This window comes from Gossypium arboreum, chromosome 5 (assembly GCF_025698485.1).
Source record: "Gossypium arboreum isolate Shixiya-1 chromosome 5, ASM2569848v2, whole genome shotgun sequence".
Lineage (NCBI taxonomy): Eukaryota > Viridiplantae > Streptophyta > Magnoliopsida > Malvales > Malvaceae > Gossypium > Gossypium arboreum.
The window spans coordinates 7,664,952-7,685,253 of record NC_069074.1 but is presented as its reverse complement, the minus strand read 5'-3'; the positions used below and the strand labels follow the sequence as shown (position 1 = coordinate 7,685,253).

Genomic DNA, 20,302 nt, shown 5'->3' with positions numbered 1-20,302 from the left:
TTTCAATGTAACTTTCATGGGCATTAATAATTTTTTGAGAGTATTATTATTATTGTTGTTGTTATTATTAGATTTTGCTGTAATCATTTATAAATATTTTAAACCTGATCTGACGCAACTTATGGGACATGGTCAGAACATAATTTAGATATGTTTTATTAGGTTCATAGGTCTTTCGAGGTTTTGTTACTCTTAGCATGTTGCTTCCTTTTATAAGCTTGTATTTACATGTATGTTGACATCTAATTTTGAATTTCACAAGACGAATGTGAAATTCACAATTTTTAGAAGACTACTGAAATTCAAAAGACAACAATTTTGAATTTTATTTATTACAATATGATTGCATCATGACATCAACATTATTATATCAACTAAGAATTCAACTATTTATCAGCATTGCCACATATATCCTCATTATTATTGCCAATTTTACCCTCAAGCTTTTTATCTTTCTATATATTCATTCCTATTGTTCATATATAATATGAATCATGAAAATCACACCTCAAAATGATAATTATTTTAACAATCGTTGTCATAATATTTGTTCTTTTTTACACAATTTTTAAAATTATCTATAGTTTCTCTCAACCCATAAATCAGAAGATAATATATTTTAGTGCACCTAAACCCACGTTCTCCTATATTAAAAACAATGCTTATACCAATTGAATTAACTGAATTGGCCTAAAAAATAATAATTACTCAAATTTTTTTTTTTTATATATTGAAAGGATTCTTGGAGTGTTATGCTTTTGTATTCAAATGTGTTTATAGAAGTATATTTAATAATTCAGTAGTTACATTTTAATATAATCAAGCATGTCTAAAACTGTTGGGAGGTGACGGTGGTTCTGCCGTTGCCGGAGTAGGGACGGGGAGGAGCTCTATTTGGGCAAATAATCATTTTCTTATCCAGATTTCAGCCAAGGTTAAGAATGAATGTCCAGCACTTTCAAAAAGTCTCTAATTACACTGCTTTTGTTTTTAACTCATTCATAACAACATTGGGTTAGATATTAGAAGATGATTTCACCCTCCATTTTATTTGAAATCTTCTTTCTGTTTTTTCCCTGCCATTACACTATAAATTTTACGTGAAAACTAATTCAAATACCAATAATTCAATATTATATTAAGTCATGGAACATATTATAGAAAATCTTTTGAAGTGGTCCGCATGCACGACCCATTCTTTATCTTATATATACTTCTGTGTGTATATAATGTAATTCTATTTCCAAATCCAAAGCATTTTATCTTATATATAATGATTACTGAATTAATGAAATTTAAATTTAATTAATTCATGAAACAATTTTAATAAATTTAAATTTTATATTTTAAATTGCGACTTTTTTTTATATGGGAAAAACTATTGGGTCAATGATTTAATGCATTTAATCAACCACCCCTAAATATATTTTAAATCGTTTAGAAAAAAAATGGCATTTTATTTAACACAAACCTATTATTTCAAATCCTTTGAAGTTTGAACTAGTCCAAGTTACAAACGGCCTTGGAATCGGATTTTCTTGTGGATGAAAATCATCAATTCTACTGTGATGGGAGTACTTTTTTTTTTTACATTGATTTGGATTTTATTTTGGAATTGTTGTACAAAATTAAATCTTAAAAGGAAATATATTAATAGAAATTAATTAATAATTAATAAAATACCGTAAAATGATTAAATGAAGCGTATCATATAAAAATATTTTTGAAAATCTGTATCATGTTCATGTACACCACTACTATGATGTAAAAATCACAAAACAAGGAAAATATTATATTCATGACGCACTATCCCTGCAACCAAACACTCCAACTGTACCAACTGTACTCCAATCATCACCAAAGATCTACTCCGTAATCACAATCGTTTGACACAACCTTGGACGCCGCCGTTAACTTATCCACCGTTATCTTACACGTCACCTTAACGGTAATCTTCCACGTCTTAATGGACCCAACTTTAATCTTAACTGGCGCTCTCAGCTTCAAACTAAACGGCACCGCTCCTTTGTTTTGCTGGTCCGAAAGAGTCCTGAGCACTGCGTTGTTTAGTTCAATTCCAGAGCCCTTTAAAGCAGTTTTGAACAACGTTACATTATTCGTTGGCTGGAAAAAAGCCGGCAACGCACCGTTGCACAGGTTAATGCCATCGTAGTAAACTTTAACGGAGCTGCCTTTCTCGTAGTAAATACCGATTTTATCGTTGGGATTGCGTGCTCGGACGGTGACGTCGAATTCAGGAGAGAGCGGCGATGGTGACGTCAAGTTGAATCCCTTTATGGCAACGCTCTCGATGGAGTAATTTGGAGACTCGGGCTTGAAAACGAAGTAAATCACAGCGGCAGCAATGGCGGCGGCAAGGAGGAGAGCGAGGATGGTAGTCAACAAGCAGCAACAGCAGCTGCGACAGGTGCTCCGACGAGGCTTCCGTTTGGATAGATGCGCATAGCGGCGTGCGTTCTCTGGGGGAGGGACGCGGTAGACTTGGTCCTTGGGAATTTGGATGACGTAAGTTCCAGGTTGTGGCGCAGGTTTCTCGGGGGATGAAGTTGCTGGTTTTGGTACCGAGTGTTCGCCGGAGGTGGGCGGAGAATCGCCGGGGTGGACTCGTTCAGTCATCGTGCAGTTTAACTCAGTGATTCACTACAAGAGGAAAAAATCGCGAGAGCGGCAGTTAAGTGTTTTGAATGCCTGAGACTGAGAAACCAAAAGCTTGGATACGCGTATTTAAACACCAACGTTTACGCGTTTCGGGGGGAAATAAGGGATTTAATTAAAGGAGGAACAAAATTCACTTGTCCTAATCAAGCGAGTAATTGACTGTAATGTTATTTAAAAGATTCATATTCATCTACATTCATCAATGTACTTTCCACAAAAGAAACAAACAAATCAATGGTTTTTTTTCCCATTAAACGTTCCGCGAAGGCGCAAACTAAACGGTAATATTGCTTTAAATCAGCTCGTAATGAAACGAGTATTCCATCGAACCAAACACGTCTTTAAATAACTAGCTAGAGATTGATCTTAAAAGAGTGATATATATGCATGCATGCAAGAAAAGGAAAGGAAAGGCTGTAAGGTTTTAAGAGCATATTACGTACCTGAAAAGAAAGCTAAAACTAATAACCTTTGATCAGAAAAACAAGAAGATGGGTTTCTTCAGAGATCAAAGAGAAATGAAAACAAGCTTTTGTTTTCGTTCTTGAATGCTGCTGGCTGGCTATAGAGAAGTGGAGATACAGGGATAATACCAGAAAGGGTCTGAAGAGTTTACAAATAGAATAGCCAAATTAATGGGGAATTTGATTTGTCACCTAAGTATATATTATGAAATGGATTAAGGGACGGTAGAAGAAATAGTAAAAGATGGAGTACAGTTCAGACTTGGATGTCAAAGAAGGAAAAAAAAGGGTTCTAACTTTTGCTAATTAAGAGGGCGAAGGAGTCAAGAAACAGCGTCTGATTTTCATCTAATCATCAGGTGGGTGGATTGGGGGCGTTCGTGTTACTTCATTTCTGGTTCTTATCTGCTGCTTTTCATTCTTTCTCCGTGTGGGAGAATTGAACGTGGGCCAGTTGGCACTGGACCCCTTTTCTAATTTTCTTTCTCATCGTGGAGGGATAAATATAATGTTTTCTTTTTAGTCACATAATTCTTTATTTGTTTGTTTATAATCTATACTTTTTATTAAAACTTTTAAGTCTCCTGCCGAAATTATAAAAATATTTTTTATATTTAAAAATATATATTATTTAAAGATATTTCATTTTTTAATTTAAAAACCAATAAAAATATAAAAATGGTGAGATTTGATTCCAAATTAATCTTATTAGTAAAACTTTAAGTTGATCATTTAACTAAAATTTTATTTTGATTTTTAAATACAATTTAATTTTATTATGCACATTTTATTAACTCCTTCAATTGTATATATTTAATTATGTTGTCGATTTAGTTGATAACACAAATTAACTCGACACCAACTTAGAATTGATTACAACACCATTTTAAAGAAATGTATCAATTTAGCATTCTTAATTTAATATATTTATTTGTTTAAATTTCATTTTACTTACAATTTAATCTAATGTTTTATTTTAATATTGTACACATTTAATATGTTATTATTAACTATTTTCAAACTATACATTTTATTGTTTATTATATGTTATTTTTAATCATACGTATGTTTTTTAATACGTAATTTTTACATGCATACACATGTGATAAAATTTTAATATATATATATATATATTAAGGAGTTGAGTTTGTGACACAGATCAACTAGATTTTAATCTAGTTAAAAATATTAAATAATGTCTTGAAGGTATTTATTTTTATTTATTTTGACAAATATAATAGTAAATATAGAAAAATAAAAATATAAGAATTTAGTAGGTTTGAATTAAAATTATGTTTGATTTTTATATCAATTTGTATTTAATATTATATTAATATTTTCACTCACATTATAGATACGTCTTAATTTAATTTATTTAATGCTAAAAAGGAAAAACTTTAAACTTTGAAAATATTAATTTCTATGCATAATAAAAAATACATAAAATAATTTGATATTAGAAAATTGTTATAATCTGTCCTTCAAATTGTAATATATATAGCAAAATAATAATTTTATGGCGTTAATTGTTGACATTAAATATATTTAGAGTTAAAAAGCTAGTTGTAGTGAGAGAGATTGAATAGAATTATTATGTTAAGAAAGTGAAATATGATTGAAAATGACATCCGTTTTAAAAGAGCTAATTTTATACTTAAAAATATTTACTTTAAATAAGATTAACCATTAATATTTTTGAAAGAGTGATGTATTTTAGGTGGGGCCGCTATTTTTTTTTTTGAAGATAGATTAATTTAAAACAGAAATTGATAATATGAAATTTTCAAGTTTTTATTTCAACTAGATGTAAACCTAATTAATGTAATTGATACAAAATAGATATTTTAATAGTTAATTTTGCATATATATATATATACATTCATTATCACACAACCTTTAATGTCAAATAACTTTGTGATTTTTTTAAACAATTTTGATCGATTTAAATTTTTATAATTTATTGAATAAATATGATAGGGTATTTGTGTCTTTTAATTTATTCTATACAACTTAGCTCTTTAAAACTATTATTTTATTAAAAAGCCAAATATTTTTAAATTAGATAATTTTCAAAAAAAATTAAGTCATTCTTTTAAAAAACAAGTATTCATATTTAAAAATTTCATTTTATTCATAAAAGTTAATAGTTCCAACAAATGAAACAAAAAAGTGTGTTATTCTTTTGACAACAAATGGCTTAAGTTCATAGCCAAATTGCAGGTATCCCATCACACATAGACTGCCCCCACCTTTTCACACGTGAAAGGGCGGATTTGACATTTAAATTAACGATTAGTTGAGGTCTTTAACCTCAGTGGTTAGGAGCAGTAATTTACAAATATTTCTAAAATAGTTGGGACGTTTAAAAGCATAACTTGAATTGTAGTGGTTGTCCAATGTCCATGCCTTGGTAAACTAGACAAGTTGCCCTATTTTTTATTGCACACAAGTTTGAAATCTTCTTACAAGTAATTATACACCCACTATTTTATTTTACTTTTTTTCCAATATTGAAGAAACATTTGGAGCAAATATTCACCTCGTCGGGAGGTGGTTTATCTGATTAATTAAATAATCAGGGACATTCCTTGATTTGATTGGTAAAAAAAAAAAATTAAAGGAATATTAAAATGCTGAGAATGAAATTTAAATTTGATGGAAGCTATCTTCAAAAAACGAATTAATCGGTTAAGCTCAACATTCCGTTTTAAATTTTCTTTTAAATTACCATATCAATTAATATTTTTGTCCAATAATTATAGACAAGTACAATACTACTATAATTAATATATTAATAAACTTTAAAACTATTTTGCTAACACTCATTGCCAATTTTCTTTTCTTTTTCCTTTTAATTATTTTAGGAAAGACCCAAAAAAGACTTCAAAACCTTAGTTTGTTAAAAAAAAAAAAATCAAATGCCGGATTACAATAAAAATAAAAATAAAAATGGAGCAGTTGGAGAATATTTCTTATATGCTTGGTTAGGTTTGTCTATTCTGAATATTTGATGTTGAAAGATGAAGAAAATGAAACCAAAACTATAGAAATTATAATGTGTATAGTTTTAACATTATATTCATCTCATACACTAATAAAAAATTTTACAAGTGGATCCAGGTTGATGTCATTTATTTTAGAGTATAATAAAATAATAATTAAATAATTTAAAAATTCTTAAATTCATTTATGAAATAATTACTCTTTATTTATTTCAATTTTCTTCACCGAAAATGAAATATTTGTTGCAATTGAATGAAAGTGGGTAATTATACAATTAGAAGAAACTTAATCTATGCTTATTTTGTTTTTGGCATGATTTATAACATTAATGCTCTTTAATTTTGAAAAATAAATTTAAATTATAAAAGTAAGAGCTTATTTTTAAAACTTTTCTAGTTCAGATTTATTTAACGGTGCTATCAGGATAAATCAGAGTTTATGACTTATCAAATTAATTTGGAAACCCTTTTGTGGACCTAAATGATGATGAAGCCTTGGATTTAATAAGTGAAAAAGCCTGGAGGACAATAGTGTCCCACAAATCCAAAAATCCCCCAAACATTTTCAAACCTGATAGCCTGGAATGATGTTCTTCATCAGGCCTTCAATGGCTGCCATAGAAACCGAATCTAGACTACCATTTTTGACCCTGTAAATCTGGTTAGGAAGTTCAAACACCGGCTGCAAAAAGCATCTCCACCCATTTTCTACATTGGTGTTCCAGGATTTGCTTAATATCACTCTCTCAATTGTTCATTGTCCATTCGACTACCAAACATTGATGCCTGCATGCTTGATACGGATAGTTTCAATTTGTAAAAAAACATAGAGTTATATATATATATATGAAGGCTTATAGTTATATTTCACAGAATGAGTCAATGAAATCTATACCTAAAGTTACATTCATAGACAAGGGTTAAAAAAGGAATGGTTAACCCACCATCTACAATGAAACTTTATTTCTTCCTACTAACCCTATCCAAAATGATATTTACGGTACGAATTTCGAGCCAGAGAAAACAATCCGAGACATGAATTCAACTTATGATAGTAATGAACCAATCAATGTGGGGTTAGTAGTTAAACTACATAGTTAGAACCCCTTTTGTTTACCTTTCTGTAACACAATTACCGAGAGATCTTCGTAAACTGATTTCATATCGGGTCTCTCTTGTGCAGGTAGGATGCATCTCAGTGCCACTTGTAGCATGGCGTCGAGTGTTCTATGTGTTTGTTCTATGTTATCCCTTTCCAATATCATAGGATCAAAGCAGTCATCGGCACGGTTTTCCGATGCTAACAATCTCACCCAATCGGTTAGATCAACCATACCTGTGCTCCCCGAAACTATCTCTCCTGAACTTTTTCCAGTTAGAAGCTCCATCAATATGACCCCAAAGGCATACACATCACTTTTCAAGGATGGACATGGTTTACTTGAGCTAGCAAACTCAGGGGGCCGATAGCCAAGGGCACCTGCATTCAGAACTTGTTCAGCTGTGCCAGCTGATGTCAGTATCCGATGGAGACTGTAATCAGCGAGGCGTGCAGTCAAATTATGAGTTTCTAGTAAAATGTTTGTTGACTTAAGGTTGCCATGGGGTATTGCTCTCTCATTGTGTAGGTAGCTCAGACACCGAGCCACATCTATAGCAACCCTAAGCCGTTCGTCCAGGGACAAGGGTGGCAATTTTCTTGGCTCCGTCTCTGCAGAAGAAATTAAAAGAAGTTAATTGTGAAACAGAAACTCCACCACATATGCACCGCACTGCAGTTTGAGACAAAGATAAAAAAGTATATATTAAAAGAAATCATTTATCCATGAGAAAAGCAGAAAGAATGGCTTATGTAAGGGTATTCTTGCGTACAGTTCAATCTACAAGATCTAATGACCTTAATGTGAAAACAAGACAGTGCTTTAGTTTAACTCAAACAGAGTCATTTCAATAAAATAAGCAAATATCTAGCATATATTTAGGAGTTGTCTTCATAATTGCTTATAATATCACTTACTAATCCAGCTTTAGACTCATTGATTATATTTCTATAACAGCATTACTTGATTCAAAGTCCCTAGTACCTAAACTACGATAATAGAGGCAGTTTCTTTCTTTGTTTATTAACAATGCACAGTATGAATGAAAAATCCAGATCCCGAAAATTTGACCAGCACTGAAATTGTCATCTAATCTAGGCATACTGGAGAATGGGGCAAAATATTGGCTTTTTGTCATCATAATCCTTCTCCAGAGGCTACAAAAGATATAAAATGCAGTAATTTCTAGTTTGGAAGCCTTTAATCACACAATGAACAGAACCTTACGTTGAAGATAGAAGGCCAAACATCGTGCGTTTACATAATTTGATATGATCAACTTCTCATGCTCCTTGGGACCCCAGTAATAACCCTGAAGAGAAACTAAGTTTGGGTGTTTGATGTACCCGAGTTTCTTTACCTCCCTTGCGAATTCCTTTTTACCTTTTGCTATCCCTTCCTTTAGCCATTTGATAGCCAATACGTTACCCGAGTCAAGTGTGGCTTTATACAATGTCCCATGGCAACTCCTTCCAATAACTTCAGCCGGAGCACGTGAAAGTTCGTCTGCTGTTAACGCCAGAGATCCATCAAAGAGATGCAGATCCCCAGCTAGTTTATCAGGAGAACGAACCTTTAGTGCACTGGAACTCTCAAATGGAAATTCAGCTTTAGATGGAGATGCATTTGAAGATGACAAGATGGACATTGGTGAAGCCAATCCTTCATCTCTTCTCGTGGACTCAAGGTGACCAAGATATTTTGGGTCATTTAAAATGAATGAACTGTTCCCATGATCAAATGCAGAGCTCTTTTTGGACGATGACAAAAGTTCTTGGCGAAAGCTAAATGAGGAAGATGATGTATCCTTGCTTCTGTAAGGTACTGATGTATGAGAAAGGGAATACTCTCCTTGACATACGGTTTCTTTACCAACATTTCTTTTCAAACCCTCACTCCTAGTTTCCTGCCAGTTGTTCCTATAGTAAATCATTACACACACAAGAGCTATTATAGCAGCACCGCCAACCAAGCCAACAATCAAGACAATTCTGGTGACAGGTTTTATCTGAGACCTGTGAGGCTTCAAATTCAGGTCGGAAGAACCTTTCGGTGACAATGGAAAAGATCCAAATTTCAATAAGGAGTTTCCTGGATGGAATGATGAATCAGGAAACCCCCTCAAGTTGTTGGGTATAGCACCAGAGAAATTATTAAGAGACACATTGAATCCTTTCAGTTCATTAGGAAGACCATCAGGGATACTGCCCTCAAGTTTGTTATCGGATAGGTTAAGGATTTCCAGGTTATGGAACTTGGCTATTTCGGGGGGCAAGTTGCCAGTTAATGAGTTATGAGACAGATCAAGAGTCAACAGGCTCAAATTTCCAGTAGAACTTACAGAAGGCAGGTTCTTTATGTCCTGAAGAGGTATTGAACCAGTAAAGTTATTGCTTGAGAGATTGAGATCAGTCAACTTTGTTGACATGAAGAAGCTTGGAAGGAGAGATCCATTAAGGCGGTTGAGGCTAAGATCGACGACCTTCAGTTCTGGGTATGTAGCTAAAATTGATGGGAGAACACCTTGTAATGAATTGTTACACACCTTGAAGGCAGTCAGCCTTAAAAACTCAGAAGTTTTGTCCGGCAAGGACCCGGTTAGTGAGTTTGAACTCAATTCAATAATTTCCACATAATTCCCCCAACCTTGGATTCTGGACAAGTCCCCTGAGAGCAGGTTGTTACTGAGATCTATGACAGCACAGTGCCCTATCCTAGAAGGCAAGGACCCTGAGAGTTTGTTTGATGATATGTTGAGCTTCTTTAGGGTTGTTGAGGTTATACTCCCCACCGGCCCTACCACGGATGCAAAAATTTTCATGAGTAAGAAATAATCACAAGAGTGTTTGAAAACATAATATAGTGGGGCAGCAGGTTCTGCCAAGATTGAAAATCATAGCTTCAGCAATCACTGACCAAAGTAATTGGCATATGAAACCTTGTACAATTGACTTTGAACTGCATATCCTAAATAGATAGACAGAACCTAATAATATTTTCAGACACTTATTGTAATGGCTTCATTTATCTTGTGATCCAAGACAAACTTCATTTTCGGTTTGGCAAGCCAGAAAAAAAGCATGCATTTTCTAGCACTGTCTAGTTAAAGTTATGGAGAGTACAATACTTTCGGAAATCTGGAAAAACAGGGAGCGTCTTATATTATTTAATAAGCAAATGCTACATGTAAAGAGGCATGATGTAACACTCCGGAATGTCATTGCAGCGTATAAAAAAAACAGCAAAACTTAATTAGCAATGCAGGGTGAAATATATAAATACAACGCAGACTAGGAATGGGTGGCAGGATATACACTAACAGATACAATTGCTCACTAAAGTTACATTAGGCTGTTTAAAAAGGGAATACCTTTGAGTTGATTAAGGCTGAGGTCAAGTTCAGATAAGATCATGGAGCTTTCTTGCAAAAGAGCTTCTGGTAGTGATCCTGACAAGCGGTTGCTCCCAAGCCGAAGAATCCTCAAAGAGACTATGAAATTGAAGGAAGGTATAGTTCCCACTAACTGATTATTACTGGCATCCAACACTTCTAAACTGTCAAAGTACGGCATTCCATCATGAGCAAAGAGCTCTCCAACCAACAAATTCTGGCTTATATTTAAATACTGAATTGAAGAAATAAAATGGGAGGTTCCAATTCCCAAGTCCAGTGAACCAGATAACTGATTGCTGCTCAAATCCACATGCACCACACTTTGCAATTGGGACAAAAGTTTCATGATATCCCCAGAAAATACATTAGATCGTAAATCTAAGTATTTCAACCTCTTAAGATTGCTAAACCCAGAGGGAAATGTGCCATCAAAACTATTTGAAGAAAGATTCAGAAGAACCAAATCTTTTAAATTGGCAATGCCTGATGGTATAACCCCATGAAAAGCATTAACCGAGAGGTCCAAAAATTGGAGTGAACGAATTGAGCCTATGTTTGAGATGGTCCCTGTCAACTGGTTGCTTGAGATGGACAAATTTCTAAGCAATTTAAGACCAACAATGACAGGGAAACTGAAGTTTCCAACCAAACCCAAGCCGTTTAGGGTGATTGCAGTCACATGGCCTTCATTACAGGTGATGCCAAACCAATTCCGGGGGCACCCATCAGATGCCAAGGACTTAGAGTCCCATGAATCGAGGACTTTACCAGAAGGGTCTTTCTCTATGCCCTTCTTGAGCTCTAAGAGTGCTTCAAAATCAGATTGTGCTAATGCAGTCACTACCAGAAACAACAAAATTACTGAACTGAATCTCTGCATTCCTTCAAATGAAGTCCCCAAGCCCACCCCACAACAAATCTCAGAATATATCAGAATGGGACCAATAACAGATATAGAGAACTTCTACAGCAAGTTGCAATGCTTGGATGAGCTAGAGGACTACACATGGATATAGTTTTAACACTGAAAAAAATTTAACTAATTTAGCAATGGGATACTTACAAAGATGCTTCCTTTTTAAACTAATCGAAGCAGCCAATGAATGAAGTTCAAAACCCATGTCCATTGAGATAAACAGAAACCCAAATCAAGTGAAACAAGCTCAAAAGCTCATAACAAGACACTACATCACACCAAGGAGCTGAGAGTGAGAAGCGAGAAGATAATGCTTAGCAACTAGTAAAGAAGATACAAACCGTGGAAAAAAAAAGGGTTGCTAAAAGTGAGAATCTTGAGCTTTATGTGGGTTGGGAAGTTGCAAAGAAAGTACAACACAGAGTAGTGATTGGAAGTTATATTAAGTAACGAGAAGGTCAAAGATGCAGAAAAAGACCAGAGACAGAGAGAAGAAAAACCATGTTGAAGAGTGAGATAAGGGAGGTGAGAGAGAGAGAGAGTCTGTGTGTGTGAGAACGAAGTGTTAGGTGGTCTTGTTTTTAATGTGGTCGTAAATTGCAGACACATTTAATGAAGAACACTAAAGAAGTAAGAAAACAGAACAATGGTTTGAGCTTCTGGGTGTTGAATAGTTCTTAAGATCAGATAATTAAATCATAAAAAAAAAACATAGTAACATGCAATGAATTGTTTGAAGTAATAGCTGCTTGAGTTGGTGCCTTGTTGTTTGCTTTTGACCTTAGAACAGTTTTTGATTAATCCCAAGACAGTATTGCTTTGTTTTTATGTAGGTGAAATATTTTACTGCTAGCTTTGCTAGCTTGCTTTGCTTTCACCGAAGAATCTTCCATTTAATTTTGATCCACCATTAATGATCTATAAATATACATTTTTTTTACTCCTTGTTTCTGATTTCATCAATTAATTTATAGGTGAAAACAATATGTATCAAGATACGCTAAACATACAAGAATAAAGATATTTGATATTAAAATATTATTAATATGCAAAGATTACTTTTTTATAATAAAGTCTCTGTAGCTATTTATACAATAATATGTAAATAGTTAAAATTGAACCCACTGTATAAAAATTTTGACTAACAACTTATCTTGACTAACTTCCACTGACTATCCTTAACATTCCACCCATCTTCCCAAACAACTCACTTCAAATAAAAGGAATAACACAAACACCAAGCTTGTCTCGAAACTTAAGAAAGAAAGATGCAGATAAGGGTTTTGGTGAGAATGTTTGTAACTTGGTCCTGAGTCGGAACTTGACCAACAAAAAGTTTGCCTGCAACCACCTTTTCACTTATAAAAAATAAGTTAAGCTCAACATGCTTGAATTTAGAATGAAGAACAGGATTTGCAAACACAGCAACGATACTAGAATTATCACTCCAAAGAATGATTCGATCATCAAGTTGAACTTGTAATTCTCCAAGCAAAGATTCAAGCCATAAGGCATCAGCAATGGCATAGGCCACACTCCGATACTCAACCTCTGCAGTACTTCGGGAGACAACCTGCTGTTTCTTGGAGCACCATGAGACTGGATTACCACCAAGATACAAACATTAGCCTGTTGTATAACTTCTGTCATCAATATCAGACTCCCAATTAACATCAACCAAACCAGTAATAGCCATGCGTTGAGCAGGTTTAAAAAACAAACCATAGTGCGAAGTAGCGCAAGCAGGTATAAGTATTACAAGATATGCATTAAAGCCTTGAAATGAGTATTCAAAGGTTTATGTATGAATTGACAGATTTTGTTAACAGCAAATGCTAGTTCTAGTCGAATAATAGTGACTCGTGTGCTTGATCCATACCACTCTTCTGCAGTAAATCTACAATATACTTGAGCGAAGAAAGATATAATCCCTAGGAAGTATAGGAAACTTCGATGCCTAAAAAATAGTGCAACAATCCCATGTCTTCCAAAGCAAACACAGAATTGAGTTGTTGTATAACCTGTTCAACAGCAGACTCATTGCTTCTAGTGATGATAATATCATTGACGTAGACTAAAAGATAAATTACATTAGTCCCTACAATCTTAGTGAATAAAGATGATCAGATTTGATCACAACAAACCCTCCTGAAAGCAAGTAGACTTTGAGCTTCTCAAACCAAGCACGTGGCGCTTGTTTAAGCCCATACAAAGCCTTTAGTAGCTTACAAACCAATGTTGCTCCATCTTGATGATGCTCATACCCAGGAGGTTGTTCCATGAAAACATCTTCTTGTAAGTCTCCATTTAAAAAAGCGTTATTGACATCAACCTGCCTGAGTTTCCATTCTCTCGTGACAATTAAAGAAATTAAAACTCTAACAGTAACTGACTTCACCACGGGACTGAATGTATCCTGGAAATCGAATTTTGCCACTTGTGAATACCCTTTTCCAACTAGCCTTGCCTTATATCTATCAATAGATCCACCAGAGTGTCTTTTGATCTCGAATAACCATTTGCAGCCAATGGGCCTTTTGCCAGCAGGTAAGGGAATTGACGACCATGTATTATTCACTTGACACAACTAGTTCAAAGGAGAGCGATAACTAGCGTTGGAAGTGGGAAATGATAACTTGTGAGACTTTCCAAACTGACAAGCAACACACAACTGATCAATTTTATTCACTTGACAAGGAATATTACAAGATTGCAAAGCTGTTCTTAAAACTTTTAAAGAGGGATGGCTAAGATGTCGATGCCACAAGTCAAAATGATTACAACTCTCAGTTGAAGAACAACAATTAGTAGAAACTTCAAACATTGGACCATCAAACTCAGTGTTGAAAACTTCCTTCTTTCCTCCAAAACAAGGAACAAGATCAAAATGTTACCATATCAAGATACACCCTAAACATACAAGAAGAAAGATATCTGATATTAAAATATCATCAATATGCAAAGATGATCCCTTTACAATAAAGTCTCTGTAACTATTTATACAAGAATATTAACTCCTTAATACACTATAATGAATAGAAAATAGTTACAACTGAACCAACTATATAATAACTTTTAACTAACAGCTTGTATTGACTAGCTGCTACTGACAATCTATTGAGAGTATAAACTGATAAACCTTAAAGAAATGGGAGTCTTAATTGGTCTGATCCAAAAAAAACTCGTTCAAATTTATTAAAAAAAAAAACCGAATTACTTTAAAGAAATATAAGGTTGAAGCCTAAAAAGTGAAGTGATATGAACCTGACCCAACTATAAAAGAGTTTATTTAATATAAAACCAATTAATATTTTACAGGTTTTCAAATGATGGGTCATGTTTAATTGTTGAAAGAAAGCTAGAAAGAAATTTATTACTGAAGAAGCAGATGTACAGAAATAGCTAGGAAACATAAAAAAATATGTCGTGTCTTCCACTTCTTTTGTCTCTTTGAAAACATGAAATAATTCATGTTTACCTTAAAAACTTATCAAACAAATCATGCTTTTCAACAACTTTAAGTGAAGGAAACCAAGGGTTAGCTTTAATTATATACATAATTTACTATTCTTTTTCCTTTCATATTTTATTAAAAGTTTGTTGTTCATTTATTTCAGCTTTATCCATGTTGTTCAAAGGACGCTTTTTTTTTACTCTCTCTCTTTAATGAAAAAAAATTAAAACCCCTTGTTATATGCCCTTAAAGGGAGGGTGCGTTTTTCATTGGATACCATGGCTGCTGCACTTACAGACAAATTGATGAGCAGAAGAAACCGTGTCCTTTCATTAACTTAATAATTTACTCAAAACTGATATATAGAATAGTTTAGATTTTTTTTTTAAATATCGAGTTAGAATGTTTTTCTTATAATTTCTTATATAGCATTTATTTGGTTGAAAAAAAAAAAACCATTGAAACTTCACCATAAGTCTGAGAAACAGTGGCCAATAATGACTTGACAAAAAGAGGATAAATAAATGAAGAGAACTCATTGTATTTGCATATCGTTCGAGTCAAATTAGCATTTTAATGGCTATTTATAGGATTGGTCCATGTAAGTAACCGACAAAGAACAAAACAACCTCGACCATTGATGGCAAAGTGGCCATAACCATAAACACATACAAGACTGGCTAGCACCAAGAAAACAATCTTGTAATCCACTTACGGCACAATGAACTGTTTAAATTGGACGATGGGATGGATCCTCTAATCAAAACATAAGCTTCCAGGATGTTGCAGTCCTCAAAGACCAATAACTTTCCTGTGCACCTGATGTGCATGCAAGCCCTCCTCTCCATCATGATCGTGAAAAATGAGTGTTAGGATCCCTACCAAGCATAGCACCGAACCCACGAGAACTTTGTCGTATCGCTCCACCCAGCGAAACTTGAGCTGGCTAGCACCATAGAAGGATGAAGCCACCAGCGAGGTCATCACTGCTATTGTGCTGCAAACTCAATGTCACCTTAATTAAGCCATCTACAGTAAAGCCTGGGTTATAAGCTTATAGCAGACTATGCAACGCACCTATACATTATCTTGTCCAATTAGCCAGAACATTAGTATACCGGCAAATTAGTGGCTAGTTTTAAACCCTAACTTAAATCAGTTCCTCATAATATTAAAATTCTATACGAACAATGGTATTGCTACCAATTAATATTATGAATTTCAGTGTAGATTATAGGTTGAAGCTTGAGTCAGTCGAAGAAAATTATTGTAAACACAGATACGTATAATGCAAATATCTCAGGTCCAAGACAAATGATGGTGCCTAGTAAAAGAAAAAAAAAATCATGCAATTTGTTTTCAAGAAACAAAGTAACTGGCTTAGCACAAAAACATAAGATGATTCATGTCTAAAAGTAGTTCAATGGTCTACAGGGTTTTCAACATTCTACTGCCAGTTCTTTATAGTAAGCACAGATCAGTCTCTATCCCCATACCCTTGGCAGTTCTAGGTTTCTGCAAACCATAAATAGTAACAGGATCAAAACTGTCTCTCATTTGCTTATTTACCAAAGAAGAAAAAGATTAAAATCAATATGCATGATAAAAGTTGAAGACATACATCAAAGTACTTGGATGTTAACACCAGTCTATAGTTAACTGAAGATGCTATACCAATTGGAAACACATGAAAATAAGCTCTCTTTCAACTAAACTGCCAACTAACTATTTATATATAAAAATCAAATTGAATAAGCCATTCTCAAATTTTCAAAGTCGTTTGTCATATATACCTGAATAGCAACACTATAATGGCAAGTACCATCATGGAAGACGAATTTCCGACAGCCAGGAACACAGGAAGAGTGGTTGCACAAGGAGACAATGCTGGAACGAGGACAAGGCCAGCGACGGCCATTTTCTCCATGGGTTGGTTATGAGAATGACTGTGTCCACCCTTACCAGACAAAAACAACAATATATAGCTACCACCAAGAACTATGAGCAAAAGTGAAGCAAGTTTATGCACTGTTTCTTCACCAGCAATTGTGTTCGCCATAGTTATTGCAGCTATACCAAGAAGAGAAGTGGATATTACGTGCAAAACTGCTCCAAATGCGGCTGCGCCATAGACAATAATACATTGATAAAGAACGATCAAGCAATGCCCAAAAGTAGTTTTAATTTTTAATAGTATTCGATTCCCTTGTTTTTAACTATCGTCTAAACAATTTTAGTTTTGCTAAAATTAAAGAAACCCAGAAAAGCAAATCAACTGCAAATCAACATATTAGAATCGATCGTGACATTAATTACGGTAAAATTAAGATATCAAAAAATAAAGAACAGAGAAATTTATAAACTGTAAATAAAGGGGTCTTTATTTTTTTGTACTCTGGGTATTAGTATATGCGAATTAGATCGAAAGCATAAATAATTAGATGAAGGGGACTTACTGACAAAAAGGGTACGAGAAAGGGTCCAATTTTGGGCACGGCCGACGATGGAGAATGGAAGCCAATGGGTGGGAATGAAAGAATGAAGAAGAGAAACAGTGGCTATGCCGCCTATTGTGGACAGATCTTCGGCGCCAAAACCCTCCATGAACACTTTTGTTTCAGAGTGAATGGAGATTTAAGAATTCAGGATTCTCTGTGACTAGATTAGATCCAAAGAGCACTTAAACTACATTACATCATTGATATATGTTTTACATTTTTTGTTTTTTTTTTTTTTTGGGGGGTGGAGAAATGGTGAAGAAATAAATGAAATGGGGGTTGTTTTGGTGTCAGCTGAAGCTTTTGAGGAAGAGATCTGACAATGAAATGAAAATTGATGGAGTCTATTGGCACCAATCTCTTCAAATTTTCCAATAACATACAGTCGGAGTTTATATTTTATGGTGGTAAAAACTGAAAATTGTTTTCTCGATAATGGGGAAAAGTAATAACGCATAGCTTCATTAGCTTATAATACTGTCATCTCCTTCGCCTCTTTTGATTTTTTCCTTCACAATAATAACCTTTGCTTTAACGCATTATTCTAACTTTTACTTAACATTTTGATCAGTGTCATATTTTTCTTTTTGGTATTGGATCAAATTTATGTATATTATATTTCCATATTCAGAATAAAAATGTTCACTTCATCACACAAGTTACCATGTCGTCCTCAACTTCTTAGCTTTTCTAAAGGAGCATTAATTTATAATCTACCATAAAAAATGTTGAAAGAAAGATTTTTAAACGAAATCCACTCCAAAAATTCACTAATACATGGGCCAATAACATCTCTGTCCCACAAACACTACAAACAAAGTTCTGAATTTCAGAATAAGTTTGTCTTTAACATCAACAATGTTTTTAGACACCCAAAAATTGAAACTAAATCAGCACCTAGGAAGTTATCCCCCCATAGCTTAGTGATCACCGGGCATGCTCTTTATAATATCAGAGTCTCCTGTAAAAACACAAAAGATATTTACCACAATCAGAAACTACAGATGTATTCGTAAATTCAACATGTTATCAACACTCTTATATATACCAGGGTCAATAATGCTGAGGCAGCACACTCTAAAGTATTTGCCGCAAGCAGTGCCCAAGTCTACGTTGTCTGCAAAAAAAAAAAAAAAAACCTTGTCAAGGGGATTACTCTTTAAAACAAATGATGACTGCTAGAAAACTTTCAACAACATTATATATAGAACTTGAGATAAGTTGAGATACATAGATGAAGAACACATGTAATGGGCCATATCATCTGTTCATCCTACCACTTCTATCGGCAACACTAGAAATACAAGCTTTGTTCGTAATAACTAGAGAATGGACGGATTATTCAGATTCAGGGGGCAGTGTTGAATATGGGTATCTGTCTTAACACAGATCAGCTCTATTTTTCCCAAGATTTTCTCGTAAGTGGAAAATCATACCCAATACTCATGCAGAAATAGTCTTTAGATATGGATGTTGGAGCAACATAGCTGAACTAATCTTATTAATAATCTGCTTAGTTCAATGTGAAAAATGAAATTAATCCAAGAGACAAATACTCAAATCATGATACAAGTATGTGCTAAAGAATGTAACACGAGAACAAAAGGTTAAGGAACATACTTCCATTGTAGTGGTGAACTCCAACCTTGCACAACATGGCATAATACTCAATCTCCGACTTCCTAAGAGGAGGGCAGTTGTTGGCAATGATAATCAACTTACCTATAAAACATTAGAAAAATTACATATGAATACCTGCTTTCAAAGCTCAACTGATCAACATTATATCAGCAACGGGAATGAAGCAGTCCAATGAATATATAAATCTACCAAAAACCCACATGCCCTTATCCAAGAGAAAGACCATTTTAAGTTTTTAACCAAGATGAAATGCATTCAACTTCAATTCACCACCAAACAATGAACATAAAATAATCTAATCATTCTTCATCTAAATCAGGAGGATTAAAACGCCGGAACTAGTCAAATCATCAATACGGTAGCTCAAAATTTTAGAAATCGCAAACCAATACGCAGATTTGTCCAATACCTTTGGAGCTTCTAAGAGACTTGAGAACAGTTTTGTAACCCAAAGTGTATTTCCCACTCTTCATAACGAGAGCCAATCTGTTGTTAATGCTCTCATGAGTCTTCTTCTGCATTTCGTCAAACACCCCCATTAAAAACAAATCCATTTATTAGCATATTTTCAGGAAATTAAGAATAAAAAAAGTGCAGAAAATTCAAAAGAAACAAAACGGGAAGGGATGGTTACGGTCTTCTTGGCGGCAACCATTGTCGTCGATGGGAGAGCTTCGGTGAGATGGGAGCGGGGAAGTGACAGCGGCAGCTACAACTGGTTCACCACAACAAGCGAAGAAACCCTAAAACCTAAACCAATATATCGATGCCTGACTGAAGGTTTCTAGGGTTGGGCCAAGGAAAATTACCTCTTATGGCCCAAAACCAATTTTAACTAAAAATAAATAAATAAATTTTAGGTCAAATTCTTCTATTATCCCTTTACTATGTGTAAGTTAGAGATTTAATTTATGAAATTTAATTTTGTCATTTTTATTTATTATATTTTTAAAATTTGAAAATATTTTTCAAATGTTGACCATTAAGTTTTGTTAAGTTAAATTCTATTATTTTCAAAATTTTATGTTAAAAATATATTATCATATATATAATATCATATTAGGTTGTTATTTTCAAATGATACAAAAAATATTGCGTCAAGAAAATTAAATATCGTCTGAACTTATAAGGATATTCATAAAAAAATTAAATTT

The 20,302-nt window shown here is 33.9% G+C and overlaps 4 protein-coding genes across 4 annotated transcripts; all 4 read right to left on the bottom strand.

The window, feature by feature from the left end:
• Positions 1 to 1,690: 1,690 nt before the first annotated feature.
• LOC108452155 (NDR1/HIN1-like protein 13) lies at positions 1,691 to 2,751 on the bottom strand. Its single transcript, XM_017749911.2, has one exon. The coding sequence runs from the start codon at positions 2,635 to 2,637 to the stop codon at positions 1,855 to 1,857; it is 783 nt and encodes a 260-aa protein (XP_017605400.1). The 5' UTR covers positions 2,638 to 2,751; the 3' UTR covers positions 1,691 to 1,854.
• A 4,207-nt stretch (positions 2,752 to 6,958) lies between these two features.
• On the bottom strand, positions 6,959 to 12,493 carry LOC108450204 (probable inactive receptor kinase At5g10020). Its single transcript, XM_053029126.1, has 4 exons — positions 11,703 to 12,493; positions 10,616 to 11,479; positions 8,473 to 10,041; positions 6,959 to 7,856 (listed from the first exon to the last, which is right to left on the bottom strand). Exons 1-4 carry the CDS (start codon positions 11,764 to 11,766, stop codon positions 7,243 to 7,245), a joined length of 3,111 nt encoding a protein of 1,036 aa, XP_052885086.1. The 5' UTR covers positions 11,767 to 12,493; the 3' UTR covers positions 6,959 to 7,242.
• Positions 12,494 to 15,530: 3,037 nt separating this feature from the next.
• Positions 15,531 to 17,964, bottom strand: LOC108453770 (uncharacterized). The gene is made up of 3 exons (XM_017752061.2): positions 17,466 to 17,964; positions 16,803 to 17,130; positions 15,531 to 16,006 (listed from the first exon to the last, which is right to left on the bottom strand). Exons 1-3 carry the CDS (start codon positions 17,611 to 17,613, stop codon positions 15,802 to 15,804), a joined length of 681 nt encoding a protein of 226 aa, XP_017607550.1. The 5' UTR covers positions 17,614 to 17,964; the 3' UTR covers positions 15,531 to 15,801.
• A 283-nt stretch (positions 17,965 to 18,247) lies between these two features.
• On the bottom strand, positions 18,248 to 19,932 carry LOC108453771 (60S ribosomal protein L30). The gene is made up of 5 exons (XM_017752062.2): positions 19,783 to 19,932; positions 19,558 to 19,663; positions 19,128 to 19,229; positions 18,556 to 18,624; positions 18,248 to 18,468 (listed from the first exon to the last, which is right to left on the bottom strand). The coding sequence occupies exons 1-5, from the start codon at positions 19,801 to 19,803 to the stop codon at positions 18,428 to 18,430; spliced, it is 339 nt and encodes a 112-aa protein (XP_017607551.1). The 5' UTR covers positions 19,804 to 19,932; the 3' UTR covers positions 18,248 to 18,427.
• Positions 19,933 to 20,302: the final 370 nt, after the last annotated feature.

Bases quoted from the DNA above. Each gene is read 5' to 3' on its own strand.
- LOC108453771 (XM_017752062.2), bottom strand. From the start codon at position 19,803: ATGGTTGCCGCCAAGAAGACC. The intron at 19,664-19,782 runs GTAACCATCCCT...GACGAAATGCAG, and splicing joins TGGTTGCCGCCAAGAAGACC to AAGAAGACTCATGAGAGCAT. The intron at 19,230-19,557 runs GTATTGGACAAA...AATGTTTTATAG, and splicing joins GTCTCTTAGAAGCTCCAAAG to GTAAGTTGATTATCATTGCC.
- LOC108452155 (XM_017749911.2), bottom strand. From the start codon at position 2,637: ATGACTGAACGAGTCCACCCCGGCGATTCTCCGCCCACCTCCGGCGAA.
- LOC108450204 (XM_053029126.1), bottom strand. From the start codon at position 11,766: ATGGACATGGGTTTTGAACTTCATTCATTGGCTGCTTCGATTAGTTTA. The intron at 11,480-11,702 runs GTAAGTATCCCA...TGTTTCTGGTAG, and splicing joins TTTAAAAAGGAAGCATCTTT to TGACTGCATTAGCACAATCT. The intron at 10,042-10,615 runs GTATTCCCTTTT...CATCCGTGGTAG, and splicing joins CAGCCTTAATCAACTCAAAG to GGCCGGTGGGGAGTATAACC.
- LOC108453770 (XM_017752061.2), bottom strand. From the start codon at position 17,613: ATGGAGGGTTTTGGCGCCGAAGATCTGTCCACAATAGGCGGCATAGCC. The intron at 17,131-17,465 runs GTAAGTCCCCTT...TCTATGGCGCAG, and splicing joins TTCTCGTACCCTTTTTGTCA to CCGCATTTGGAGCAGTTTTG. The intron at 16,007-16,802 runs GTATATATGACA...TTGAGTTTGCAG, and splicing joins ATTATAGTGTTGCTATTCAG to CACAATAGCAGTGATGACCT.